The 27,512-nt window shown below is 39.8% G+C and overlaps 1 protein-coding gene across 7 annotated transcripts in view; it reads right to left on the reverse strand.

Moving 5' to 3' along the window:
* Nucleotides 1-27,512, reverse strand: part of ITGB6 (integrin subunit beta 6) — a 141,982-nt gene that overhangs the window by 62,575 nt on the left and 51,895 nt on the right. For 2 of the 7 annotated variants that reach the window (XM_040229193.1, XM_040229199.1), the window contains exons 2-10: nucleotides 22,853-22,904; nucleotides 22,437-22,666; nucleotides 22,253-22,328; nucleotides 21,419-21,498; nucleotides 18,707-18,911; nucleotides 17,702-17,948; nucleotides 6,980-7,145; nucleotides 4,900-5,061; nucleotides 849-944 (exon numbers count right to left, since the gene is read on the reverse strand). In XM_040229193.1, the coding sequence (XP_040085127.1) occupies nucleotides 849-944; nucleotides 4,900-5,061; nucleotides 6,980-7,145; nucleotides 17,702-17,948; nucleotides 18,707-18,911; nucleotides 21,419-21,498; nucleotides 22,253-22,328; nucleotides 22,437-22,481 (1,077 nt within the window). In that variant the 5' untranslated portion in view covers nucleotides 22,482-22,666; nucleotides 22,853-22,904. Of the gene's footprint in view, nucleotides 1-848; nucleotides 945-4,899; nucleotides 5,062-6,979; nucleotides 7,146-17,701; nucleotides 17,949-18,046; nucleotides 18,541-18,706; nucleotides 18,912-21,418; nucleotides 21,499-22,252; nucleotides 22,329-22,436; nucleotides 22,667-22,852; nucleotides 22,905-27,512 lie in introns of those variants that run through there. The other 5 variants (XM_040229195.1, XM_040229194.1, XM_040229197.1 and 2 more) reach the window with 5 other exon arrangements.

Consider the following 27,512-nt stretch of genomic DNA (forward strand, 5'->3'; position numbering starts at 1 on the left):
AATTTAGGAGTATTTGAAGCTTCTGCATAGAAGGTACAAGCAATGTAACAGACACCTATTTTCTCTACTTTTTCTAGGACTCAGACTAAAGACGTTCCTGCTTCTCTGTGAAACTGTGCATTAGGAATAAATCATTTGCTAGTACCCCAATGCATGGCATTTGGGCATATTGTTTTCCTAAGGCTGGAAAGAGACCACAAAAAACACTTGCATTTTGTAGTGTGTGTTTTACTGTGGATGCAGTAGTTTACGAACATTTTTTTCACCCAGTGAAACAATTCCTTTTCTGCCAATCGTGTTTCCATTCAAAAATTTGAACTGCAAATCCAGATACTTTAAAGGAGGAATTATTTGGGGGCCCAGTTTAACAAGCTTTTTCTTTCAACTTTTCATGTCTCAATAGTTTAACTTATATCTCTCCATTTGTGTATTTTCTATACACTGAATTTGCAAATGTCAGAGAGTTTAAGTCAATTCTCCTCCCATTCTCATAATTTTCTCTGGCTTCTGTTAACTCTTTCCTCATCAGATGAAAAGTTCAAGGCAAGATAGGTTGATTTTCCATTAGATAGGTAATCCTATTTAACTATGCTAGTTTGTACTGTCTTCCAACTTTTCATTTCCATAACTCTCTCTTCCCCTTCCCTTTGTATCTGTCCCCCACTCCTTGCTGTACCTCTGTGTTTACAACTTAAATTGCAAACAGTATCTGAACCCACTTCGCCAGTGTCCAGTATATCTGGTATGTGTTAATAATTATCTAGTGGTCTCCCATGTATTAAACTCAGAGTTAAAGTTTCATGTCAAATAATCTCCCTGAAGAAATTTCCCCAATTATGTTTGCTTACCTCATACAAGTGAACTTGTTCTTGGGTTACAGCAAAGATCAGTAACACGTTATTTTGTACCAGTTTATCAATGAGTTGTCCAATTGTTGGATATTCCTAAAATTTAACACATAGATTTTAAGTATCTTGTTAACAAAAGTATATGAAATAAAGGAATATTTCTTTCAGAAATATCTTACTGAGTTTGGCATTTCAGTTCTCACAGGCGTTATTGTGTCTATCATGCCAAGTAAACAAATACACAATTAGCATTACTTTCTTAATTGGCTTAGTGACTGTTTCTCAGATCTTGTGATTCCATTTAATTCCTCAGAGTCAGTGCCTGTCAAGGTGGAGTATTATGCTCTGTCACTTCCAAGGAGATCACTAAATTTATTTAAAGACTTATAGTGTGTCATCTTTTCAAGGGTAGAGATGCGTGTCTTCTTTTAAGTGCCACTTGCCGGCAGGCTGACATTGTTGGGGAGGTTAGAACCGAGGGAGGAGCTGTTAGACTATGATAAATGTGACCAAGGGGACTCTTGCAGCTCTGGCTGGAATTGGATGGGCCGGGATGAGGGTTGAGCAAGGGCGAGCCTGCTGAGGAAGGACACGCTGCAGTTCCTAAATCCCTCTGACTTGAGATGTTCCTGGGCACTTCTCTGGTTTGCTCTTACTGCCTTTTCAGTCATGAACTGGTTTTATGGGATGCTGCAATTATTTTTACAGGACAGTTGAAAGCACATTGCATTCAGTTTACTTCTATTTCATTGAGGCATTCATTCATGAGTGATATGAGCATTTAAAAAAATAAAGTCACTCATTATCATATTGGCAGGTGACCTTTACTTTCCAAGACTAGAAAATATGAAGCCCATTTGCCTGGCCTGACTCCAAATATGGATAATATACAAAAGGGAAACTCACATTAGAGAGTGGTCTGCAAGCAAGTCAACTAAAGAATACCATGTCGGTTATGACTGCAGACAGCTCAAGTACAGGAACACTGACAAATAGGCCTTCTTGTACATGAATGTGCTCACTGCATATATTCTCAGCACTTCAGGAATATTTTTCTAATGTGTTCTTCATTCAAGTTGAGAGAAAAGTATAATTTTGCCTAAGATATTCAGGTCAATTACCTAACTGCAGATCTGGCTGTGTAATGCATACTTTCTATCCCATTTGGATTTTTTTTATTACAGGATATCAATAGAATCCAGATAGTATAAAGCTTGCTGAGTCTGACATTCTCAGCCTCCTCTGAGTTTCAATTGCCCAAACATTAAGTATCCTTCACCCTTAAGCCTGAATTCCTCTGGTGCTGGTTTCTCCTTATCTCCATATGTTCTTCAACCATCCAACTGCTGTGCCTGTGTAGCCAGGATGGCACCATGTAGCCCTCCATAGGCAGGTGAATATGATTTTCTATTTGGTCTAGATATGCTGGTTTAACTCCCACAGATACATTGTAAGTTCCTCAAGGCCTGCGATCATGTCCTGTTATTTTGAGGCCCCAGGAGGCTGGCCCAGCATTGAGTGCATAGGAGGTGCTCAAAGGCCCTGGGGACTATGTTACAGGCAAGGAACTAGCCCACGGCTCTGTGCACTGTAGCAGCTTACTCAGCAAGAATGACTTGAACAGGTATTAGAGGAGAAGGTCATATCAGGTAACAGGCACTATTTGCTTCTGTGATCCTGTGTTTTCTGAGATGTCTATTATGGGGCATTTGAAGATTTGCAAGGAAAAAAATAACAAGAAAAGTATCCATTTCTCAGTTTCTTCCCCTCATTGGCCAAAATACAAAAATGTGGCTAACCTCACTTATAATATGGAAGGACAACCTACATGATTAAAACATATATAAATTTGATGAATGCGACTGATCAAAATTTGGGCTTCCCTGGTGACTCAGATGGTAAAGAAACTGCCTCAAATGTGGGAGACCTGGGTTCAGTCCCTGGGTTGGAAAGATCCCCTGGAGGGAGGGCATAGCAACCCACTCCAGTATTCTTGCTTGGAGAATCCCCATGGACAGAGGAGCCTGGTGGGCTATAGTCCATGCTGTCGCAAAGAGTTGGACATGACTGAGAGACTAAGCACATTGATCAAAAGTTAGGTAGAAACATCCACGTTGAAGTTTAGAGATTTAGGTCAAGAAACGGTAGCAGGTAATTTATGAACCATTCAGTTCAGTTCAGTTCAGTCGCTCAGTCATGTCCGACTCTTTGCGACCCCATGAACTGCAGCACACCAGGCCTCCCTGTCCATCACCAACTTCCGGAATTTACACAAACTCATGTCCATTGAGTCGGTGATGCCATCCAGCCATCTCATCCTCTGTCGTCCCCTTCTCCTCCTGCCCTCAATCTTTCCCAGCATCAGGGTCTTTTCAAATGAGTCAGCTTTTCGTATCATGTGGCCAAAGTATTGGAGTTTCAGCTTCAGCATCAGTCCTTCCAATGAACACTAAAGGACTGATCTCCTTTAGAATGGACTGGTTGGATCTCCTTGCAGTCCAAGGGACTCTCAAGAGTCTTCTCCAACACCACAGTTCAAAAGCATCAATTCTTTGGCTCTCAGCTTTCTTTATAGTCCAACTCTCACACCCATACATGACCACTGGAAAAACCATAGCCTTGACTAGACAGACCTTTGTTGACAAAGTAATGTCTGTGCTTTTTAATATACTATCTTGGTTGGTCATAACTTTCCTTCCAAGGAGTAAGCGTCTTTTAATTTCATGGCTGAAGTCACATCCACAGTGATTTTGGAGCCCCCCAAAATAAAGTCAGCCACTATTTCCACTGTTTCCCCATTTATTTGCCATGAAGTGATGGGACCAGATGCCATGATCTTATTTTTCTGAATGTTGAGCTTTAAGCCAAATGAACCATCAGATTTTTAAAAACTAATTGCCAATACTATAGTAAGCATTTCTATGTTATCTCACTAAAAGTTTTTTAGAGAATGGTTTTTCCACCCTGATATTAAAATTCTGCATTCTCTTTCCTTTTTCTTTCTATGTCCTACATACACCTCTGCAGCATTGTCATTTAACGAAGTCACTTAAATTCTCTGTACAATTTAATACAAAGTATTACATGGGGATAGTATAACCTTTTCCAGGTTACTACTCCATAATTCAATTGTATTTTAGCGTGTTCTAAGCACCGTGCTGTCAGTAAGTAGGGATAAACCAATTCTGGCACTGAGGATGCGTGCTAAAGGCAGACAGATACCAGCAAACACATTTCCATCTAGTGTTGGCCAAGAAGCCCTCTGTGTACAAGACCTTGGGAGAGATGATTGCTTTGGGGCCCAGCAGAAGTCAAACAAGAGAAGTCATGATGGAGCTGGGTTTTAACAGATCAGTAAGAGCTTCTCAGCGGCCTTGGAGGAAAGGGCATTTCAGACAGAGGGAATAACGTGCAGCAGCATGGCAGCCTCATGGTCTATTCAAGGGAAGCAATTAGACACTCAAGGTTCTAGTGAGGATCAAATCAGATCATATACATCAAAAGAGCTCTGAAATTTTTACCTTGTATTGCAAAAGTCAAGTTTTTTTTTTCTTTGAATGTCACCAGAATTTTTTAAGTGATAAAAATAAGCCAAATTTAATAAGCGCCGGTCAAGCAGCACCTGATAAGTGATTTCCCAAGGAGCCCCAAGGTCCATGAAAACATGGAATTACTGAGGAAACATGACTCTGGGACCATCACTCCTAGGGTTAGCCTGAGCCTTCCTTTCTAGGGCTGTGGTTCAAACAGAATGAATTGACTGTATTGCATTTTGCTACCCCCTGGCTCTTTGAAAAATTGGGGAGGTTCTGGGATCATTCGTGTTATAGCAAATCTGGACTTATCATATATCCCCACTGCCCCCCTGCACTCCTATGGGAACCTCTAAGGGCGAGGAGAATTGAGAAAGGCCGATCTGTTAACCTCAAATCAGAAAAGGCACACTACTTCTACTAAGTGTGGGTTACTCTGCTGTGTGTTACAGCAATTGTTGCTTCATTTGCCTACTTGTAGCCCTGAAAACAGCATATGCAGAGTATAGGTTACACACCAAGATTGTTGACATGGAGTATTCATTCTTGCTGTCCAAGTGACAGAGCCCGTCGTTAGGAATGACAATGCCTGCCAGTTTGCTGTCCATTCCAAAATGAGAGTCAGCATCACTCACAAAGACCAGGAGATGGAGGGAATCATTCCGCCAGCCAATTTTTTCCTACAACGATAAAAAGCATTTGGCTTGTATGGAAAAGAGGCAGGCATTTATTGAGAGTGAATCACTTATGCTTGGACACATTCAGATTATCAAAAAATATATTGCTAGTCAGTCTATTTTAGACTTTTTCATCTATTGTGAGTTGGTAATATTAATGTATTAAAAATGAAATTATGTGACATTTATTTTATCCTGGATTACATTTTCAGATGATTTAGGTTTCAGAAAAAAATAGTTTCACTACAATCAGTATCCAGTTGATCTTGATTTTTACATAGTTAATTATTTTTACTGTCCAGCTTTTAATTTACCAGAGAAATGAGAGAAGGGAGTGAGGGAAGCTGTAGATTATCCCAAATCCAAGCTGAAGCAAAACTAGTTAAGAATGCAATACAGAATGGACTTGAAATAAGCCTATTTTACTAAGATTTCACCCAACCTGTAGACATATTTCTATGAAAAAGAAATATGTCTTTTTTTGAGTAAAAAAAAGACATATTTCTCTTTTTTACTGTTACCATCCAAAAATTATCAGCATAATACAAGGATAAGAATTGCTTATCAAAGTACGACTGCAGAGTACTGCTAACTGCTAATTAAGATAGTCTGTTGTCTGTTTCTTCATACAGCTCTCCCCTTTAATTAAGATTTGCTCAAGAACTAGTCAGCTTCTCTGGTGTCTCAGCAGTAGAGAATCAGCTGGCAATGTAGGAGATGCAGGTTCATTCCCTGGGTCAGGAAGATCCCTTGGAGGAGAAAGCGGCAACCCACTCCAGTATTCTTGCCTGGAGAATCTCATGGACAGAGGATCCGGGTGGGCTACAGTCCACGGGGGTCACAAGAGTCAGACATGACTTAGTGACTAAACTACACCCACCACCATTGCATCAGAAACTAGTAGGACAAAGTTCATTGTAGTTATCCCCCTGTACCTTATCTTTTTCCTTCCTTCCCTAATTCCTTGGTCCTCCTATGTTCCAGGACCCTCAGTCCTATCTGTTTCCTGATATTTTCCATGAAAGTCATCTGAAAACAGAAGAATTGTTCCCATGGATATGTGTCTGATTGTCAAGGAGGAGAGGTATTCAAGCATTATTGTAGAGACACTGTGGCTTTTGATGTTTATTTTGTTGGTTCAAAACAATAGCTAGCTCATCATATGTAGAAGTTTATTCTGAATCAGAGCTGCTGCTGCTAAGTCGCTTCAGTTGTGTCCGACTTTGTGCGGCCCCATAGCCAGCAGGCTCCGCCATCCCTGGGATTCTCCAAGCAAGAACACCGGAGTGGGTTGCTATTTCCTTCTCCAATGCATGAAGGTGAAAAGTGAAAGTCTGACTCTTAGCGACCCTATGGACTGCAGCCCAGCAGGCTCCTCCATCCATGGGATTTTCCGGGCAAGAGTACTGGAGTTGAGTGCCATTGCCTTCTCCATGAATCAGAGCATTTTTACTTTTTTCATTAATTACTACATTTGATTGTTTTTTTCACCATGGTTAGTTCAAAAACTAATGAATACAACCTACATCTTTCTTATTTTTCTGGCTGCACCACACAGCATGCAGGATCTTAGTTCCACAACCAGGGATTGAACACACACCTCCTGCAGTGGGAACACAGTCTTAACTACTAGAATGCCAGGGAAATTCCTGATCTCGATCTTTGATAATTATTTATATATGACTTCTTTTAACCAATTTTTCCCAACAGTATTACAATTTTATTAGATGATTTGAACATGAGGCATAAAAATTATCCTCATTTCAACAAGATGGAATAAATGGTGTGTTTTAAGAAAAGTATCTGTTGTAGAAATATGATGACTAAAGGAAAAATAAAGTTAGCTAAGCTTTTCAAAGATTTATTCACAAGAGATGAAATTTGGGTTAACAGAATGAAACACTGCTCAACCTCAGCATACCTTACACACAGCAGCTTGCATAATTGCATCAAATCCACCTTCTGGGGTGTCAATATTAGCAGAAATTTTCTGATTCTTCACAATTTCGTTGAATCTTTCAGCATCATTTGTCAATGGCAAAATGTGCTTGAATCCAAATGTAGGCAAACAAAAGTATGGAATACTACTGCAAAAGGAAGATGTGAAATATTCTTGATGAAATATGATACAACACACAATGAATGGGTTTAATAGCCTAACAGCATTTCCTTCCATGAAGATGCATTTCCTAAAGTGCCTGGCTCTATAACTTGACTCTGAGTCTCACTGTTAAGGTTGTTTTATCATCTCCTACCCACCCCTTCCAAATGGGTCACATTAGCTAACACAAAGAGCTTGCTGTGTGTCTTGCATTGGTTCACAGAAAACAGATAATCAGGTGATCAGATGTTCCTTGGATGTAGTCACTGCCTTCTATTGTCTCTCAACCAAAGCCCACCATTAAGTTTACATGATGACAACAATTCTTTTGTATTCTGATAGCTTAAATTGTCATCAAGGATGTCATCCTGTAGCAAGACTAAGAGAGGAATCTGTCTTCTTCTTCTGCTCAGTCCTGCCTGCCCAGGGCCTGAAAATCAGAGACTAAGTCTCTTGATTCTGGAGCCCAACTTTATTGTGATAGAACAGACCATGTGGGCCAACCTGGGGGTAAAGCCACTACTAAAGACAGTTTACATTTGGGGAAAATGCCATGTTTGGATGAGATCTGCCCTAAAGACATCACAGTAGAACAGAAATTGCTGATCCTAAATTCAGTAACATTTTATTCTGAAAGCCAGCTAGTAGTTGTACATGAGATTCTGAGCAAGTACTCAACCCTTCTGAGCTCTGGGTTTTCCTTTGTAAAGTGGAGCTAATAATATACAGCAGCTTCTCAAAGTGTGGTCCTTGGACTAGCAGCATGAGCATCACATTGGAACTTTCTATAAATGCAAAATCTGGGGTGTGACTACAGACCTGCTAACTCAGAACCAAGAGTGGGTTGAGAGACCTGTGTTGAACCAAATCTTCCTGAGGCATTCCAAAGTTTGAGAAACACTGGTGGAGAGGCTCAGAGACAAAAAGAAGTAGCCACCAATGAGGTTGCGGTGTGCTGCCTGGGAAGAGCAGGTTGACTTACATTAGCAGCTTGGCAAGTTCAAGAGCCTGCCTTGTCAGCATACAAAGAGCTGATGCAGCTTTCAGGATTCGGCTCTTTTTCACCAAATTCATCTGTCTGAGGTATATAGTCAATTCTCATTATTCACAGATTCCATATCTTTGAAAATTCATATTGCTAAAATGTATTTGCTACCCCCAAATCAATCCTTTGGGAACTTCTTCAGTCATCCATGTACATGAATGAGTGTACAAAAAAATTGAGTCACTTGACATGCATGTTTCCAGGGGAGGTCAAATAAGACTCTGACTTCTTGCTTCATTGCCCATACTGTAAAGAAATATTCTTTTCAGGGTCTATTTGGTGACATGTGTATTTGCATTTTTGTACTTTTGGATGATTTTGTTGTTTAGAGTTGCCCCCCAGTGTAGTGCTGAAATGCTGTCTGGTATTCCTAAGTGCAGGAAAACTGTGATGTGTCTTATGGGGAAAATACATGTGTGAGCCTTGTTCTGACATGAGTTACAGTGCTCTTGGTTGTGATTTCAATGCTAACAAATCAACAATATATATTAAATAAGACATCTTTAAACAGGAACATGCAGAAAACAAAAGTTATTGCTCAGTGGTGAAAAAGTGATCAGAGATTCGCAGGAACCTAACCCTATGTTTCCCCTAGGAGCAATACTCAGCATTCTCTAATGCAGGGTGTGAGGAGACTTCACAGAACAAGGCTTCCATAAATGCTGACAATCAACTAGATATACAAGTCAAAATGATTACGGATTTATTTACACTGAGAAATGGAGCTCTGCCAGAACCAGAACGCTGGTGTCTGCATGGATAATCATTTGCTTCCTGTAAGTAGACTTTCACAAAAGCAAGCCATAAGCTGATGTATTCTGAGGCTTCAGTACAAGGGGAGTTTGAGTTCTGTAGCATTGAATGGTACAGTCTGAGATGTCCCATTTCCTTAATGAGGTATTTTTAAAATTTTCTAATGATTTTAAGAACTCTATCTCTCAAAAATATGAAATTTTTTCTTGGTAGTTTTAAAATTCAGTTTACAATGTTCTTGGATATATATACTTTAAAACTTTTTATGTAGTCAAGTTTTTCCCACCTTCAAATATGAAATGTATTTTAAAATGTGAAATGAAGAATTTTTAAAAAGTTAACCTACAAAATGATAATAATTTAGCATTTATTAATTGCTTCTGTAATATTTAAAGTAGCTATGCTGCTGCTGCTAAGTTGCTTCAGTCATGTCCGACTCTGTGCAATCCCAGAGATGGCAGCCCACCAGGCTCCTCCATCCCTGGGATTCTCCAGGCAAGAACACTGGAGTGGGTTGCCATTTCCTTCTCCAATGCATGAAAGTAAAAAGTGAAAGTGAAGTTGCTCAGTTGTGTCCAATTCTTCGTGACCCAATGGACTGTAGCCTACCATGCACCTCCGTCCATGGAATTTTCCAGGCAAGAGTACTGGAGTGGGGTGCCATTGCCTTCTCCAAAAGTAGCTATAGAGTAGAAGAAAATGTGTAGATTTAGAATAAAAAGACTGAATAGTTATCTATCCTTGGACCTCAGTGTCCTCATCTATAAAATGAGGGTGCTAATAATAGCTACTTCTAAAGTTGCTGTGAAAATTACATTAAAAATATTTTATGAAAAGTATATAACTGTGTTTTGAGGTTTACATTGTCCCTGGAGTCTAACTAGTCTTGAAAGTGAAAGTGTTAGTTGCTCAGTTCTGTCCTAAGCTTTGTGACCCTATGGACTGTAGCCCTCCAGGTTCCTCTGTCTATGGAATTCTCCAGGTAAGAATACAATAGTGGGTAGCCATTCCCTTCTCCAGGGGATCTTCCCAACCCAGGGATCGAACCCTGGTCTCCTGCATTACAGACAGATTCTTTACTGTCTGAGCCACCAGGGAAGCTAGTCTTGAAAACTGTTCAATATTTTATAGGGGGCTGTTGGTTCATACTGTATCAAAATGGCATTAAAGCCTCTTCTGGAGCCAGAGAACTAGAATTCCGATTGGTCAGAGATTTGTATCTTTGTTAGTTAGAATTATTTGCTATGTAGTTCTTACTAGAACTCTAATCTTTTGAAAAGGAGAATACATTTTTTATTAATTCAATAAACATATTCATGTGCTGGGAGATGAATGTAGCTTAAGCAAAGTATAATGTCAGAGCTGGGTCACATCAAGAAATTTTGAGTGGAGACTGCCCATTTTGGTCAGAGTTCTTCCTATAAAGAATGCTTATATTTAGTTGTTATTTTCTTAGATAGCAATTGAAGGAATTACTTATTGCTGACTATAAAGATATATAACAAAAGGTTAACACCATCGTTTTTAGTGGAATTAGAAATTATTTCCATTTTTTTCTTTATGTCTACATTTTCACATGGTCTTATTACCTTTGAAATTTAAAATTAGATACTCATTTTTTTGTGTGTACATATAGGAAATCTAAACATTCATGGTTGAGTTTTCTTCTTTTCAAAACTACAATGAATTCCTCATGGTTCAAGTCTTCAAAAACAAAACACCAAATTAAATGTGAAATGATGTTTAAAAAAAAAATCCCTCAAAATGTTTGATGGAGAAAATTTTCTTTGTCCTGTTAAATATTTTTAAGTGTATATTACAATTCATTACAAATATAGAAAATATTATTTTTATTGATGTGTCTTAGACAATAGCATAAGGGAAACTTCTTTCAAAAATGTAAACCATTCAGGCTTCCTACATGGTGAAATTTTTAGTGACCTTCCATCTAATGAAGGTAGAGAAAGCAAGCTACTTCAAAAAACACTAGAGATTAGATTAAAGGTTTTAAAAGTGTGGTGTGCAGACCCACAGAGGTCCCTGAGACCATTTAAGAGAGTTTTTCAGATCACATGTTCTTCATAATAATAAGAGATAATATTTGTCTTTTTCACTGTTGACATTTTCACTGATGATGCAGAGTAAGAGCAAGTAAAACTGCTGGTGTCTTAGCACAGGTCAAGGCAATGGCTCCAAACTGCCTGGTATTCCTTATATTTTTTACCATCAAACATACATCATAATAAAAAAAAAAGGTGCTACTTTCACTTGATTGCCTTTTTTTGTTTGTTTTCTTTTCTTTTTTTAATATAAATTTATTTATTTTAATTGGAGGCTAATTACTTTACAATATTGTATTGGTTTTGCCATACATCAACATGAATCCGCCACGGGTGTACACGTGTTCCCCATCCTGAACCCCCTCCCACCTCCTTCCCCATACCATCCCTCTGGGTCATCCCAGTGCACCAGCCCTGAGCATCCTGTATCATGCATCGAACCTGGACTGGCGATTCGTTTCACATATGATAATATACATGTTTCAATGCCATTCTCCCAAATCATCCGACCCTCTCCCTCTCCCACAGAGTCCTAAAGACTGTTCTATACATCTGTGTCTCTTTTGCTGTCTCGCATGCAGGGTTATTGTTACCATCTTTCTAAATTCCATATATATGTGTTAGTATACTGTATTGGTGTTTTTCTTTCTGGCTTACTTCACTCTGTATAATAGGTTCTAGTTTCATCCACCTCATTAGAACTGATTCAAATGTATTGTTTTTAATGGCTGAGTAATGCTCCATTGTGTATATGTACCACAACTTTCTTATCCATTCGTCTGCTGATGAACATCTAGGTTGCTTCCATGTCCTGGCTATTATAAACAGTGCTGCGATGAACATTGGGGTACATGTGTTTCTTTCAATTCTGGTTTCCTCAGTGTGTATGCCCAGCAGTGGGATTGCTGGGTCATATGGCAGTTCTATTTCTAGTTTTTTAAGGAATTGCCACACTGTTCTCCATAGTGGCTGAACTAGTTTGCATTCCCACCAACAGTGTAAGAGGGTTCCCTTTTCTCCACACCCTCTCCAGCATTTATTGCTTGTAGACTTTTGGATTGCAGCCATTCTGTCTGGCATGAAATGGTACCTCATTGTGGTTTTGATTTGCATTTCTCTGATAATGAGTGATGTTGAGCATCTTTTCATACTTCATTGCCCTTGATGAAGCTGTGTGTGTTAGTCACTTGGTTGTGTCCAACTCTTTGTGACCCCATGGACTGTAGACCACCAGGCTCCTCTGTCCATGGGATTTTCCAGGCAAGAATACTGGAGTGGGTTGCAGCAATTTTATTAAGCCTATGCCCTTGGATACATGTTTTTTGAAAATTATTCCTGTGTGACCACATAGGAAACATGCATACAGTGTTACTGCTGTACACTGAAGTACATGTTTACAGTGGAAAAGCACTTTCATAGTTGTTTGAACTGTTGTTTATGGAACAAGCATTTTACCTGAAAAAATGCTTGACAGCCAAGCCATCATTTCAACTTAAGTTTTTGGTAGACATCTTTTTTATTAAAATGAAGAAAGTAAGTCTGTTACTTTCAGGAAAACATCTATCAGGATTTGTTGCCAATGATGAAATTTGACATAACTAGAAAATTCAAATTTCACAGAACTTTCATCTGCCACCCATTAACAGCTTCTAAGTACTTCAAGACTTATCTGATGGGATTAATGATAATATTAACAAATATAATTTTTTAGATATTCTATCATGAAATTGTAAGATCTATGTAACTCACTGAAACTTTGTTTTCCAAATGACCAAAGCATTATATTACAAAACCACATGCACACACACACCAATGAAAGAACCATTCAGGCTCTTCCCTGGTGGTCCAGTGGTTAAAGAATCTGCCTGCCAAAGCAGGGGACCCAGGTTCAAGCCCTGCTCCAGGAAGATCCCATATGCCACAGTGCAACTAAGCCTGTGTGCCATAGCTACTTGAGTCTGCACCCGAGATAGAGCCTGTGCTCTACAGCAAAGGAAGCCGCAGCAACAAGAAGCCCACACACGTCAGCTAGAGAGTTACCCTGCTCTCTGCAACTAGAGAAAGCCTGCGTGCAGCAGCAAAGACCCAACAGAGCCAAAATAATAATAATAAAAGCCATTCAAAGTTCAAAACAGATCAGTGGTTTTTAATGTAACAAAAATAGGAAGTTCACTGATATGTTTTTCAGATTCCACACTGAAACATAATTTACCTCTTGTCCAGTTTGAATGTAATATCAAAGAAGAAAGTCTATAGTCATTGGAAAAAATCTATGAACTGCTTTCCCCTTTTTCAACTATATATCTAATGAGGTTTGACTTCCTTCATGGAATTCAACCAAAATAAAATATTACCAGAGATTAAATGAAGAAGCAGATGTGAAAATTCAGTTGGCTTCTTTTAAATTAGATAAGAGCTTTGTAAAAATTAAAACAGTGCCACTTTTCTTGTTAACTGTTGTTCTATTTTGGAAAATGTAGTTATTTCTTCTAAAGGTGTGTTATTATAGTAACATGCAGTGTGTTTTTTATTGTAATTATCAAATAAATTGATTACTAATTATTTTAATATTTTCTTAGTTTTACACTCTAAGACACTGAATATTGATATTTTGAGGATCTTAATTTTTAGGAGTGTAAGAAGTTCTGAGATCTAAAAGTTTTAGGACCGTTAGATTAAAATAATTAGAGAAAATTAGCATTAATGAGAGGAAGGACATTAAAACTGGTTTGAATGTCTATTATGTTCCAGCCTACTTAGTTCTCATGATAGCCCAGGAAGTGAATATTATTATCCCCATTTATAAATAAAGAGACTGGCATTCCAAGGTTATGATTTAAGCCCAGGTCTGGAAAACTCCATGTTTTTTCCTTTTACTTCTCTTAGCCTTCTTACTAAAGAACATTTTATTTCTTAATTATAGGGTTTGGATTGATCAAAGGATTGACTTTTGAGTTTGGTGTTTGAATTTTTGGTGTGTAAATGTGTGGGGAGTAGAATCTGGACAGAGAAACTTGGAGAATTAAGGACATGATTAAAAAAGAAAAAAATTTAATGTTGCAGCAAAAAAATTTCATCATTTATAACTTTAGCTAGTGGTAAATTTTGCCAATAAGAATAAGAGAAACACCTCTGGAAAATAGGAAAACATTGACCTTTCAAGTGCTCAAATATGTGGTCCTCATTAAGGTTCTTATTCACTGTAATTTGTGCAGGGCTCTGGCCTCCCTTCCAGTAGTCATGTATGGATGTGGGAGCTGGGTCATGAAGGCTGAATGCTGAAGAATTGATGCTTTTGAACTGTGGTGTTGGAGAAGACTCTTGAGAGTCCCTTGGACTGCAAAATCAAACCAGTCAATCCTAAAGGAAATCAACTCTGAATATTCATTGGAAGGACTGATGCTGGAAGCTGAAACTCCAATACTTTGGCCACCTGATGCAAAGAACCAACTCATTGGAAAAGACCCTGATGCTGGGAAAGATTGAAGGCAGGAGGAAAAGGGGACAACAGAGGCTGAGATGGTTGGATGGCATCACCAGCTCAGAGGACATGAGTTTGAGCAAGCTCTGGGAGATGGTAAAGGACAGGGAAGTGCTGATGGTGTGCTTCAGTTCATGGGGTTGCAAAGAGCGTACATGACTGAGGGACTGAACAACAACAAGTAGGCCTCCCTTTCCCCCACTCGACTTGTGTTGATAGTAGCTACCACCCACTGAGAGCTTCATGGTCAAGCTCAGTATCAAACATTTCCTTTCATTATCTTACACACTCCTTACAACCCCCTTGGTGTGATCGGTATTGTCATTCCAAACTAAAGTTTGGAGAAGTGAGTGGTTCCCCTAAGGTGACATTATGAGTGAGCAGATGAGTAGGTACATGGTTACATGAGTATATTTAATGGATCAATGGTTTAGAACAGAATGTCCAGAATTAGACACACATACAGATATTTGCTTTCTAAGAAAAGCATCAAGATATTTCAATGGGGAAAGGAGAAACTTGCTTAACAAATACTGCTGAAGCAATTGGATAGTTGCATGTAAACAAAAGATAAACCTAGACTTTTCCTCATTCCAAACAGAAACACTAATTTGAGATCATAGACCTAAATGCAAGCGCTTCAATCACAAAGCTTCTAGAAGAAAACATAGGAATCTTTGAGACATTAGGATAAACAAAGATGTCTTAGGACCAAAAAAATACACTAATCATACAATTAAAAATTGGGCTTTATCAAAATAAAAAGAAATCATATAATTTAGCAATTCTAATTCTAGATATCTATCCAAGAGAAATAAAAACATACATCCACACAGAGACTTATATGCAAGTGATCATAGCAATATTTCTTCATGATGGTCAGAAATTGGGAAACAACCCAAATGTCCATCAATGGACAGATAAAGTATAATAAATCTGTACAAGGGACTATTACTTAGGACAAAAGGGAAGAAACTGCTGATAAATATGAAATCAGGGATGAATCTCAAAAACATGATGTTGAGCAAAAGAAGCTAGATACAGAAGGTGTATAGCATATTTTCCATTCATGTGAAATCCAAGGGTAGGCAAAACCAATTTAACTTACAGAAATCAGAAAACGGTTGCCTCTGGGAAAGCAGAACTGACTATGAAGGGGCATAAGGAACCTTTCTGAGGTGACGGAATTGGTCTATGTCATGTTTTAAGTGGTAGTCACATCGGTATATTCAACTGTCAAAACTCATGAAATTGAACATTTCTGCTGTGTGTATTTCAGTACATGTCAATTATGCCTTGAGAAGTGGGGGATTGGGGACAAATATTATCTCTGATATTTGCAACTGAACACAATTCCTAGGGGTTACAATCAGTGATGAATTCTTTTCAAGGTCAAAACACTTTTGGCCATCATATTCTAGTTTGGAACCACACTGAAATGTCTTAAAATGATACAGCAAAAACTGTTTTACAGAGACTAATTTGTTGGTGTAAACTAGTGTTAAAAGTCAATATATGTTTGGAAAGCCATTTCGTCTATACTAGATTCAGAGTAGTAAAAGGCTTGGCTTTGGACCAACCCAGATCTTGGTATATCACTGATTAGTCATGCTGTCACAGGTAAATTACTAACTTCTCACAGCCTTTGTTACTTCCTGTCAGTATAGAGATGATGAAACCTGCATTGACCTGAAGTTATTATGAAGACTGAATGAGGTCATGTACATAAAACCTTCAGCATAGGGTCTGACACAGAGCAAATGGAAGTTCTTTTTCAAAAGAAGGATATCAAATACTTTTAGTTTGACCATGTCATTGACATGTAGAGGTAAGCTATCAAAAAGCAACTTACCTTTGACCATCACCCAGATAATACATGGTTTTAGTAACTGATTAGAGCATATTATAATGGATCCATTGCCTCATTTCCTACTGAATTTGATAGCAGTAAAGGCTACAAAGGCATTTTCCAAGCAATAAGAGAAAGTCACATTTCCCAAAGTACATTAGAAATCACTCCAAAAGCTGTTATTTTGGCAGCAGTCATTGTAGTGGAGACAGATACTCTGAGAAAATGTGACTTGCTGTCAATAGCCTCAGAGAGTGGTGGTCACTGAGGATAGAAAGCCTCTGAGGGGCTGAGGATGGGCTCAGGCCAATGGAACCTACAGTAAAAGATTCCGTCCCTGTGTCTGCAGAATACAAATACAAATTTGTCACAGCCTGACTTCCAAAGCGGAGAAGGCAATGGCAACCCACTCCAGTACTCTTGCCTGGAGAATCCCACAGATAGAGGAGCCTGGTAGGCTGCAGGCCATGGGGTCTCAAAGAGTCAGACATGACTGAGCGACTTCACTTTCACTTTTTCCTTTCATGCATTGGAGAGGGAAATGGCAACCCACTCCAGTGTTCTTGCCTGGAGAATCCCAGGGACGGCGGAGCCTGGTGGGCTGCCATCTGTGGGGTCACACAGAGTCGGACACGACTGAAGTGACTTAGCAGCAGCCTTCCAAAGGGAGGCAAATATGGCAAATGCTGTTAAGACCCAAGCTAGAACTGGATACAGTAAATCCTGTACATACAAACCTTCAAGTTGCAAACTTTCGAAGATGCAAACATGCCCCTGAATGCCCACTTTTTACTGTACTACTGTACTTTTCAAGGTACTTTACTATAAGATTAAAAATGTTTATTTTGTGTGTTTGTTAGTTTTTTATGGGTTATTTGTGTGAAAGGTTTTATATACCTATTACAGTACAGTACTAGATAGCTGATTGTGTTAGTTGGGTACCTAGACTAACTTTGTTGAACTTACAAAGTGAACTTACGAATGCGCTCTCAAAACAGAACTCATTTGTTTGTAGGGGACTTATGTATTACAGTGATGTCTGCTTGAGAATGGAAACGTGTATATGTATGGTTGAGTCCCTTTGCTGTCCACCTGAAACTATCACAGCATTGTTAACTGGCTTTACTCCAGTACAAAATAAATGAACTTTTAAGTAAACATAATAGTTTACTTAAAAAAAAAAAGGATGACATCCCTTTAGTTCTGAACAATCTGGGCAACTGAGAGCTGCTGACATCCAATCAGATGGGAGGGAACTGCCAGGAACCAGCAAGCTCCTGCCAAGCTCAGCTCAGAGCAAGGCTATCTCTATAGGAAATCAGTGTTCGAAGATCCCAGAAAATCATTTACTTACCTGCAAGGGTTGGCGATTTCCTCTGGTGTTGTTTTCATAAAAGGGGAGATGGGTTTCTCCACAAAAGAGCCGAAGCCCAGTCTAAAGTTGCTGGTTAATTTAGACATTTCCTTGGAAAGCAGGGAGCCCAGCTCTTTGATGGTGTTGAGGTCGTCGTCCATGGAGGCCGAGAGGTCCATGAGGTAATACAAATCCACAGGGTAATCCTCGGTCTGGCGAACTTGAACTTGCAGGGTCTGTTCAAGGCCTGTAACACCCTCGCAAGAAAAGATGATCCATAAAAACCCATGGAGCCTTAGTTGTGACTAGACTGTCATTAGCTATTTCATTTCAATAAGAACTTACCAAAGATACTTGCAATTCATATACTATGTGGCGAAGTTTATAAAGGAATCAACCCATGAAAATCTTTCACCCAAGAATTTAGAGCAACTGAAGGAGGTGAAAGTTGGGATATTTTATATCTCCTGGGGAGAATTAGCATCCATTTAGATGGAAGATAAGCTGATTTTTTTTTTTGTATGCGAGTTTAGAAAAGAAGAAAATAAAGAGACGATTAAAGCTACATTACAACCCTTGAAGAAATGTGAGGTTAGCCTTAACAACATTTGAGTAATTCAAACGGTTACTATTATATAAGGCTTTTTTTGGTAACACATTTGGAGTACAAAGTGACCAATGTGAATAAAGAAAAGTGTTAGCCTAGCAATTCTCTATTTCCTTAAGAATGGGGAATCTGAGTCATAATAAAGAGCAACATGTAATATGGTACAAGGTGTATTCATGGAATAACTGTATTATTATATGTGACATTCCTGGCGGAGGGCATGGTGACCCACTCCAGTATTCTTGCCTGGAGATTCCCCATGAACAGAGGAGCCTGGCGGGCTGCAGTCCATGGGGCCACAAGGAGTTGGATACGACTGAGTGACTAAGCACAGCACAGCACATATATGACATTCGATTTACTTAGATGAGCCAGTGACTATATAAATCCTAACATACCTGGTCTCAGTTTAAGAGCCAAGCTTTGAGGTGAAATCTGAACGATGTTGGAGCTATTTTTCTGTCTGCCTATGCTGAGAGGCTTATTTGTAAGTATTTCAACTTGGGAGACAGGGTTTTCGATGAAGGTTAGTTGACATCCTTTAGCTAAAAGATTTGCTGGGGTATCACATCTTTCTCCAACTCCAGATAGGTGCGTAAAATTCTAAAAGAGAAAAAACAAAAAAGAGAGACAACAATAAAGAAAAAGAAGACATTTTTTATAAGATTATTTTTTGCATATTTGCTAGTTAGGTATCTTGCCTTGATATATTACACCCCCATATGCCTGACATTGATTGTAGGTCTAAAGTTATAGCAAAATAACCAGAGAATTCTGCCAGTAAAATTCTGAGTAAAAGTGGAGTTTCCTTTTAATTGTATTCAAGTGAATTCACTTGACTTATTTTTTCCCTTTTTCCCTTTTCTTTCATTTTTCTTTTTAATGCTCACTTTTTAAAAGCTTCTCCTGTGCTGTGACCAGATCTTTGAAATAACTGGGTCACAGAGCTGACATCATCATGTGAATTATTGTTGAGGATAACTTGCAGGTATATGTGATCCTGGGACTGTCCAAATTCTCAGTGTGTCTATCACTAAATCCAGTGACAAAGAGTCTTTTCCGTGGCTTCCCAAAGGTCAAAGGTTGTGATATTGCCCTATCTATTCTCTGTCCTGGTTTAATTTGTGGATGTATTACTCTTATATTAGAGTATTACTTCACCAAAGTTGACCTCTTGGGGACGTTATTCTAGTTTAAGATCTTTTAGAAATTTCTCCAACGTTGGCATGTGGGGAAGCAAAATGAAAGAGAAATGGTGTAAGAGACTGCTTTCCTGCTTCCTAATCCTGTGATCCACCTGAGTTTCCAGAGGCAGGCAGATGGGTGTTCCCAGGCAGAGATGCAGCCATCCAACCCTGGAACACTCCAAACAGAAAGACATAGTCAAGAGATAAACACCTATCTTACCCACCAGCCAAGGCTGCTCTTGAGTTGGTGAGGCCCTAGGCAAGGTTGAACTTCAGGCCTGTTGTCTCTCAGACTTGGAGAGAAACAAACCAAGTTCTTACTGTTTTCCTTCATTCACTGGAATTCTAAACCACTCCTGCTATTTCACCAACTAAGAAAGCTACATTTCTCCCAAAGTTGACTTTTGAGAATATAATTTGATATCTTTCAGCCAGGCCTGTGTATATTTGAGGTCCTACTGAGGGGTAACAAATTCTGTAATTTCCCATGATTTATCCAAAGTGCAAGGTGGCTTAGCAAGCCCTCAGAATCCTTCTTAACACTGTGTCTCTGATACAACCTATAATCACTATGTCTGCCACAAGATCAGAGGTGGTGTTAACCCTGGAACCATTTTTCTGTCTGCTCTAAGCAGAAGCCTAATTTACTTTTGGCTCCAACTGTCTCTATTGATAATAATACTTCTACTATTAGTTATATCAGTGAGTGATCTCTCAGAATAATCTGGCATTTTGGCTAGATTTGACTACAGAGTATTAGCCACAAGAAAACCTATCAGGTGTAACTTAGGCTCTCTTCAATGGGTGCAAAGAAAAAAAAATTTTTATATGAAAATTCTAGAGGTGGGCACTTTGTTAGACTGATCTGTTGTTTTATGTCTCTGGCATGAAACTAACATTGTCTTCTTCAGGGAGTCAATGTCAAAAAATGTGGGCTTTCCCTCTTTGTATATTCCCAAACCTGCATTGATATATGAGCCCAGTCACTGCCCTTCTGCTTGACCCTCTCGGTGGAGGTCAGGGAGTGAATTGGGTTTGTGCTCTGCTCTGCGAGCCCTCCCTCCATGGACACAGGTAACTGAAATGTGGGGTTTTAATAGCCACAGCCTGGTTTTGAATTGGGCAACCAGGTTCTTTCCCCTTGAACATGCTACTCAATTCTTGCTGAATTTGGCAAGAATCTGATGGGTTGATTTGTGTTGAGATTCTCTTTATGAGATTTAGTAAAGAACTGTTTTCAATCCAGAAAGAGCTAATACAGGTCTTTCTTACCAGGAACCATTTGCAGATTCCTCTGCTGTGTCGCTGGAAGCCGCGATTCAGGATGGCTTGTTACACTTTCCCCAATCCCCCCTGCTGCTTTCGCGTGGTGTTCAGTTTGATCAGATAGGAATGTCTGCTTCAGGTTTTGTCATCATTGTGGTACAGAGTCACCCAGCGGATGTAATTTTTAAAAGAATTGGATAATGTTTGAACAGTAAAGTTTACCCCAAGCCTTCTCTTGGATCCTGTTAGTGATTCAGAAAAGGATGCTGGTCCCCAGATGGAATCGAACTATGATACTGAAATTAAACGTATGTTTAACTTGAGAAAAGATCACCTCCACGAGCTCTGGTTGCCCAGAGCCTCAACATTTTATGTGTGAGCAGGAAGAAATGGCCTTAAAATAAGAGGAGGCATCAGGTCAAAGAAAGAATCTTGAGTTCATATATTTTAAAATAATTTGACATTCACTCCTTTCTCAAATTGCTTTTGAACGTAATCACACGAAGACTTGGCATCGCTAATGTTTACGTTTTCCCTTCCTGATTTGCATCACTCCGGTAACACCACAGAAAGCAGGACATTGTGAGAAGAGTCACAGGCGAATTACCGTAAATGTAAGTGCACTTTTTACAAACACGCTGAGGTCGTTTGTTTTACCTCCTGAGAACACCAGGCACACTGAGGTCCAATGAGTAAGCAGTCCTCACAGGTCTCCGCACCCCCCACAGCACAGCCACCTGTGTTCAAACCCAGCAAGACACAAGGGATTCAGCACACTCTCAGCCACTCCACTTGTGAGACCTACAGCTCTTAAAGTACTTGAACAAAACAGTATCAAAGTTCATTTTTCAGGCTTCGAAGATCAGTCCTCAAAATGTTAGCAAGCCACAGTGAAGTTCGTATTTTACATCTATGGCATTGAAAATATGCATGTCTTAGCAGCCAAAAATAATCAGTCTCTCTCTTGTTTTTCTTTCTTAAAATGTAAGTATCTCAGCGTTCACAAATACAGGATCATCATACTTATCACCCTCATTCAGCATCACCCCCCTTCAATTTATCAAAATTATTCACAGCCACTAAAGAATGCTTCTCTTTCAAATGTACGATAGCTTTATTTTAAAAGATAGACCCCTTTTCTGTCTCAAGGTTATCACTCTCAAGTAGAAGGACTTGTTGTACAATAAGATAGCTAGAAAAGTTACCAAAATGATTGTCACAAGGGTATTAAGAAATCCTCTTGTGCATAGTGCTGTTTAATTCTCTCATTAAGGTGCCCATGTAACCTTTGTATTTATTTACCTAAAGCCCAGAGCATTCGCTGTGGGAACAGTCCTGCGTCTGCCTGTAATTTGTTAAAGTGTTCGTTCAATGGTAAAGAGCAATTGAACAGCTCAAGTAAAAAATGACTTCAGATCTAGTTTCTGAGCCACATGACAGGTTTGTCAAGCGTACCACAAAAGCAATATATCAGAGAAACTAAAGTCTTACCTTGTACGTGATCATTCCTTCCTAGAAATAGAAAGAACAGGCAAAGCAGTTCAATCCCCATCCGTTTCAGTTCTCGCTGTGCAGACAGATTAAAAAATGAATTACCTTCAACATTACAGGACCAAAGCTGAACACTGTTAAAAGTCTTTCTTTCTTGAAGTGTAAAGTTGTAAATACTACTTACGCTGCTTTGAAAAGAAACTTGAGATGTAAATAAAAAAGTTTTCATTAAGACTGAAATGAAAACAGAAGCTACCTGGACAGGTAAAGAAGAAAAGCTGTGTTTAAGAGCAACTCCAACATGATTTACTTCCTTGTTCTCCTTATAAGGAAGGCAGGTGTACAATCACCAAGAAGGTGGGGAAATTCATTCAGCAGAAATTTTTGTATAGGTTCTATTAGTCTCTCTGCATCCTAGAGGAAGTTGATACCTTTAGTAAAATAATGACTGATGAAATGTCAAAAGAATAATTGAAATATGATCTAAAGTTGTTTCTAAAATAGTTATAATTTAATGTAAACAGTAAAGATGATAAATAAAAGCATGAATATGTCAGTTATGTATCAGGAGGGTTTAAAAAATGAGCTAAAGGCAAATACCTGAGATTTTTATGTTCCATTGTTAAGTCCTCTCAGAGAATTGAGATGAACTCTGAAAAATAAAAATCACTATTTTACAATTTAGAAAGCAGGCTAGGGAAAGCAAAATACTATGTTCCATTGTTTTTTAAATTGGATGAAAGATATTTCTCCCCCCAAATATCAAATTTCTATTTAAACCTATTATTAGAAAAAAATAATATATTAAAATTAAATTAGAACAAAATTAGTCTCAACCAACAACGGAAACAGAAAATAGTGGTGCCTAAGCTTTTGAACCCCTCCCTTCCAGATGGTGACCAAGTTCTCTTTCTTGTGTACCATCCCTGCTTCCAACTTACTACTTGGCACACAGAAGATGTTTATTTGTTGAACAAAAGAGAGATTTAAAATATATATAATCTATCACTAATTTCAAGAGTCCGATTATGAATGTTTCACATGTATTCAAGATAGTGTTTGGGGTATACAGATACTGCAAACAAGTATTCATTTTGTAACTCTCCAAACTGCTTAACCTTAGACTGGCTTCTTTGTGGCCGGAGTTATGTCCTGGGAGACTATCTTTTAAAAGTGTATTTCTAGGCAAGTGTGTGAAACCTGTGTGAAGAGAGGAAAACTAATTATAGACTGCTCAGGTTCTTCTCAAAAGGCTTTGTTCAATTTTGAACTCACAGGAATCTGGAGAGAACATGGCAAGAAGCCTGCAGAAAGAAGCCAGGTTCCTCTGTCCTCCACTATCTCTCAGAGTTTGCTCAAATCCATGTCCCTTGAGTGGGTGATGCTGTCTAACCATCTCATCCTCTGCTGCCCCCTTCTTCTTTTGTGCATCAGGGTCTTTTCCAGTAAGTTGGCTCTTGGCATCAGGTACCAAAGTATTGGAGCTTCAGCTTTAGGATCAGTCCTTCCAATGAATATTTGGAGTTGATTTCCTTTAGGATTGACTGGTTTGATCTCTTTGCTGTCCCAGGGACTCTCAAGAGTCTTCTCCAGCACCACAATTTGAAAGCATCAAATCTTCGGCCCTCAGCCTGCTCTGTGGTCCAACTTTCACATTTGTACATGACTACTGGAAAAACTACAGCTTTGATGATATGGATCTTTGTTGGCAAAGTGATGTTTCTGCTTTTTAATACACCCTGTCTCTGGATAATACTTGTATCCTATCTTAGTCATCATTCATTGGTTTATTTATCCATTTATTCAACAAATAGTCATTGAGCATCTACTTTGTGTTAAGCATTGTTCTAAAAGCAGAAGTGAACAAAGCCAAGCTCTTGGCCTGTAAGATGTATGTTCCAGGCTGGGGAACAGTGTGGGGAGACAGACTCTTAAAATCAGGCCATCCTAAGGGGCTATGAAAAATGATAATAAATCTGGGTAGGAGCAAAGAGGAGTAGGAAGGGTGTGTTATTTTACTCTCCTTTGTGCAGACTTCTACCCTGCCCCTAAAGTCCTAATTGCACAGCTTTATTTACTATCTGTCCTCAGTCGCAGCCTCTCTGATCTTCAGTCCTCCCCCACCTCCAAGCCTCTGCACATGCCATTTGCGCTGCCGGGAGGCACAGGCCTCCTCCTCATGCCTCTCATTTGGCTGATTCAGCTCACTGTCCATGTCTCCCACAGACATCAGTGCCCATAGAGAGACATTTTGAGTCTCACCAGGCCTCCCTTCCAGGATGGCCCTTTCCAATCTTCTTGTAATTGCTGAAATCCTTGCATCTCTTCCCCAATAGACTGTGAGGCTCTTTAAGGCATTGATCTATTCAACAAGCATTTATTGAATTCTTTACTATGTATCAGGCAGTGACTGTGTCTCAGTGATCTTTATATTCCCAGCAAGTAGCATAAAGCCAGATACTTTGTCAGTAGTCAATATTTATCAATAAATGGATAATTTTTAGCTTGTCATTATCTAGTATTTTACCTGTGACAAAGCTGGTACTCCACGAATAGTGAGTAAATAAATAAATAAATGGTTTTAGAAGACACAGCATGCCATTAGAAGTGGGGAAAGATATTCCCTGCTTGGGCTGTGAAAGGGCTTAAAATGCAGGGTGGAGAAAAGGGGCAGAATTTAAGAGAAGATATAAAGAACAATGCTACAAGAAAACCTCCATCCACTCTGGATGATTCATCATAGGGGGAATATTCTTCCTTCCTGAAGATCTGGCGCATGGAGGCCTCACCTGAAAAGTACCTAACCATGGCCATGGGGATGCAAGGAGTTCTAGCTGCTCCCTGAACTTGCTTCCCTGGTGGCTCAGCAGTAAAGAATCGGTCTGCCAATGCAGGAGACAGGGGTATGACCCCTGGCTCGGAAAGATCCCCTGCAGAAGGAAATGGCAACCCACTCCAGTGTTCTCGCCTGGAGAATCCCAGGGACAGGGGAGTCTGGTGGGCTGCTGTCTATGGGGTCGCAGAGAGTCGGACACGACTGAAGTGACTTAGCAGCATCAGCTGTATATACATAGAACTTAAACTGGGAAATACCCACTAAAAAAATCAGGGCTTCAGTAATGGAAGCTGAAACTGGCAGAGAGAAGACATCAGGTTGCAGGAAAAGATGCTTCAGGAGTGTTGGGAGGAATCGGTAGCTCTGAGGAGACAGATGAGTGAGGCAGACGAGAACTCTAATAAGTCAACAAGAGGACAGGTTGCGAATGTCACTAGTAAAAACAGCGGAGGAGGGTGCCTGAGTCATGTGAATGGAAAACACCAGAGTTAGACACCCACACTCACTTTATCAAGGGGAAGGAACTTGGCCCAGGCCATGATCCCAAAGGCCCTTTCAGACTGGCTCTTTCTCAGGCACAGCCCTTCCTGAGTTTCCCCAGGATCTTATCTCTTTTAGCACAATGTGCATCCCTTCAGTAAATTCCCATTGCTTAGAGGTGGTTGAGAGTGTCTCCATATTCCTTAAGATCCAGAGATCCTAAGTCACACCATCTAGATTTTCAGACACGCTGCTTGCCCCATAGGATAGAAGCCTACCACCCCGCGTGCTCAGACTCCCAGCCTAGGACTCTGGGGGGCTGACCCTCTTCAAGAGACCCGAGCCCAGGTGTGGGTAGAGTCGCAGAGCATCACACAGCCCGAGGAAACAATGACCCCTGCACTCCACTCCTTCACGGCCTTTGCTGCTGAGACTGTCTTCAGTGGAATTCTGACCTCAGGAAGTCACGTGAGCTCATCTGACTCACTCTGTTTGGCTTGGATCTTGCCTGGACCCAGCCCCTCATTCACATCAGACAATAACAATCTGGGGCCGGCTAGGCCAGCCCTGGGGCACCTCAAAACACTCCTGGGGGAACAAACACTGGGTAAGCCTGGCTGGGAGCCAAACTGAACTCTAGGGACCTAGTAATGGCTGCCAGCTCTTGGGATGGGATGGCCTCTCTGTGTTACCAGCTTGATTTCAAGGACAAGAGACGGATCTCCTTCCAGTAGTCTATGAAACTGTTTCATAGTGAACAGCTGAACGGAGACAGTGGAAGTGGGGACTTTGCTCTTGGGTCTGGAGCTGGTGTAACTGTGCGTGTGACGCACAGCCTGGTGGGCTGTTGGCAGAAGGTTGTGGCTGACCTGCAGGTGTGTGTAACCTGGGGAGCACGGGGAGCACGGAATCTGGAAGTGCTGATGCTCAGTCACTCAGTCGTGTCCCACTCTTTGTGACCCCATGGCCTGTAACCTGCCAGGCTCCTCTGCCCATGGGATTCTCCAGGCAAGCATACTGGAGTGGGTTGCCATGCTCTCCTCCAGGGGATCTTTCCGATCAGGGATTGAGCCTACATCTCCGGCACTGGTAGGTGGGTTCTCTACCACTGAGCCCCCAGGGAAGCCTGAATTTGGAAGTGGACACCTTCATTTCAAATTTCAAGACCTTCAGAAAAATTATTTTAAAGGCGGATTTGCAGCAGTTTCCTGTCACATTGTGTGCAATGCCCAAAACATGCTAAGTGCTGGAGAAAATTTTGTGGCCTAGGTCTTACCTTCTAGTTCAGAGTTTCCTTTTTTAATTTGGTAAAATGTACATAACATAAAATTTACCATTATACCTGTTTTCAAGTGTGTCATTATTGGCATCAAGTATATATCTATACTGTCATCCAACCTTTACAACTATCCATCTCCAGAAAATTTTCACCATTCTAAACCAAAGCTCTGTACCCATTAAGCAATAATTCATACTTCCCCCTCCCTTTAGCCCCTAGAGGCTACCATTCCTCTATGAATTTGAGTGTTCTAGGTACCTTGTATAAGTGGAATCATACAATAAAGCCTTTTGTGTCTGGCTTATTTCACTTAGCAAAATGTTTTCCAGGTTCATCTACATTATAGTGTGTATCCAAATTCCATTTCTTTGTAAGTCTAAACAATATTCCATTGTGTGCGTAGACCACATTTTATGTATCCATTCATCTGTCCCTGGACATTTGGGGTGTTTCCACCTTTTGGCTATCATGGATAATGCTGTTATGAATATTGGTGTAAACAAGTATCTGAATCTGGTCCTACTGTATTCCTTGGGGGTAGCATTTATCTCTCAGGATTTTAGTTTCCAGACTGTGAGATAGTGACAATATCCACTTTTCAAGACTATGGTAAATATTTAATTATATTATTCTGGGATGAATCTAGATTTTGTGAGGCCTGAAGA

This window comes from Oryx dammah, unplaced genomic scaffold (genome assembly GCF_014754425.2).
Source record: "Oryx dammah isolate SB20612 unplaced genomic scaffold, SCBI_Odam_1.1 HiC_scaffold_27, whole genome shotgun sequence".
In the NCBI taxonomy this organism is placed as follows: Eukaryota; Metazoa; Chordata; class Mammalia; order Artiodactyla; family Bovidae; genus Oryx; species Oryx dammah.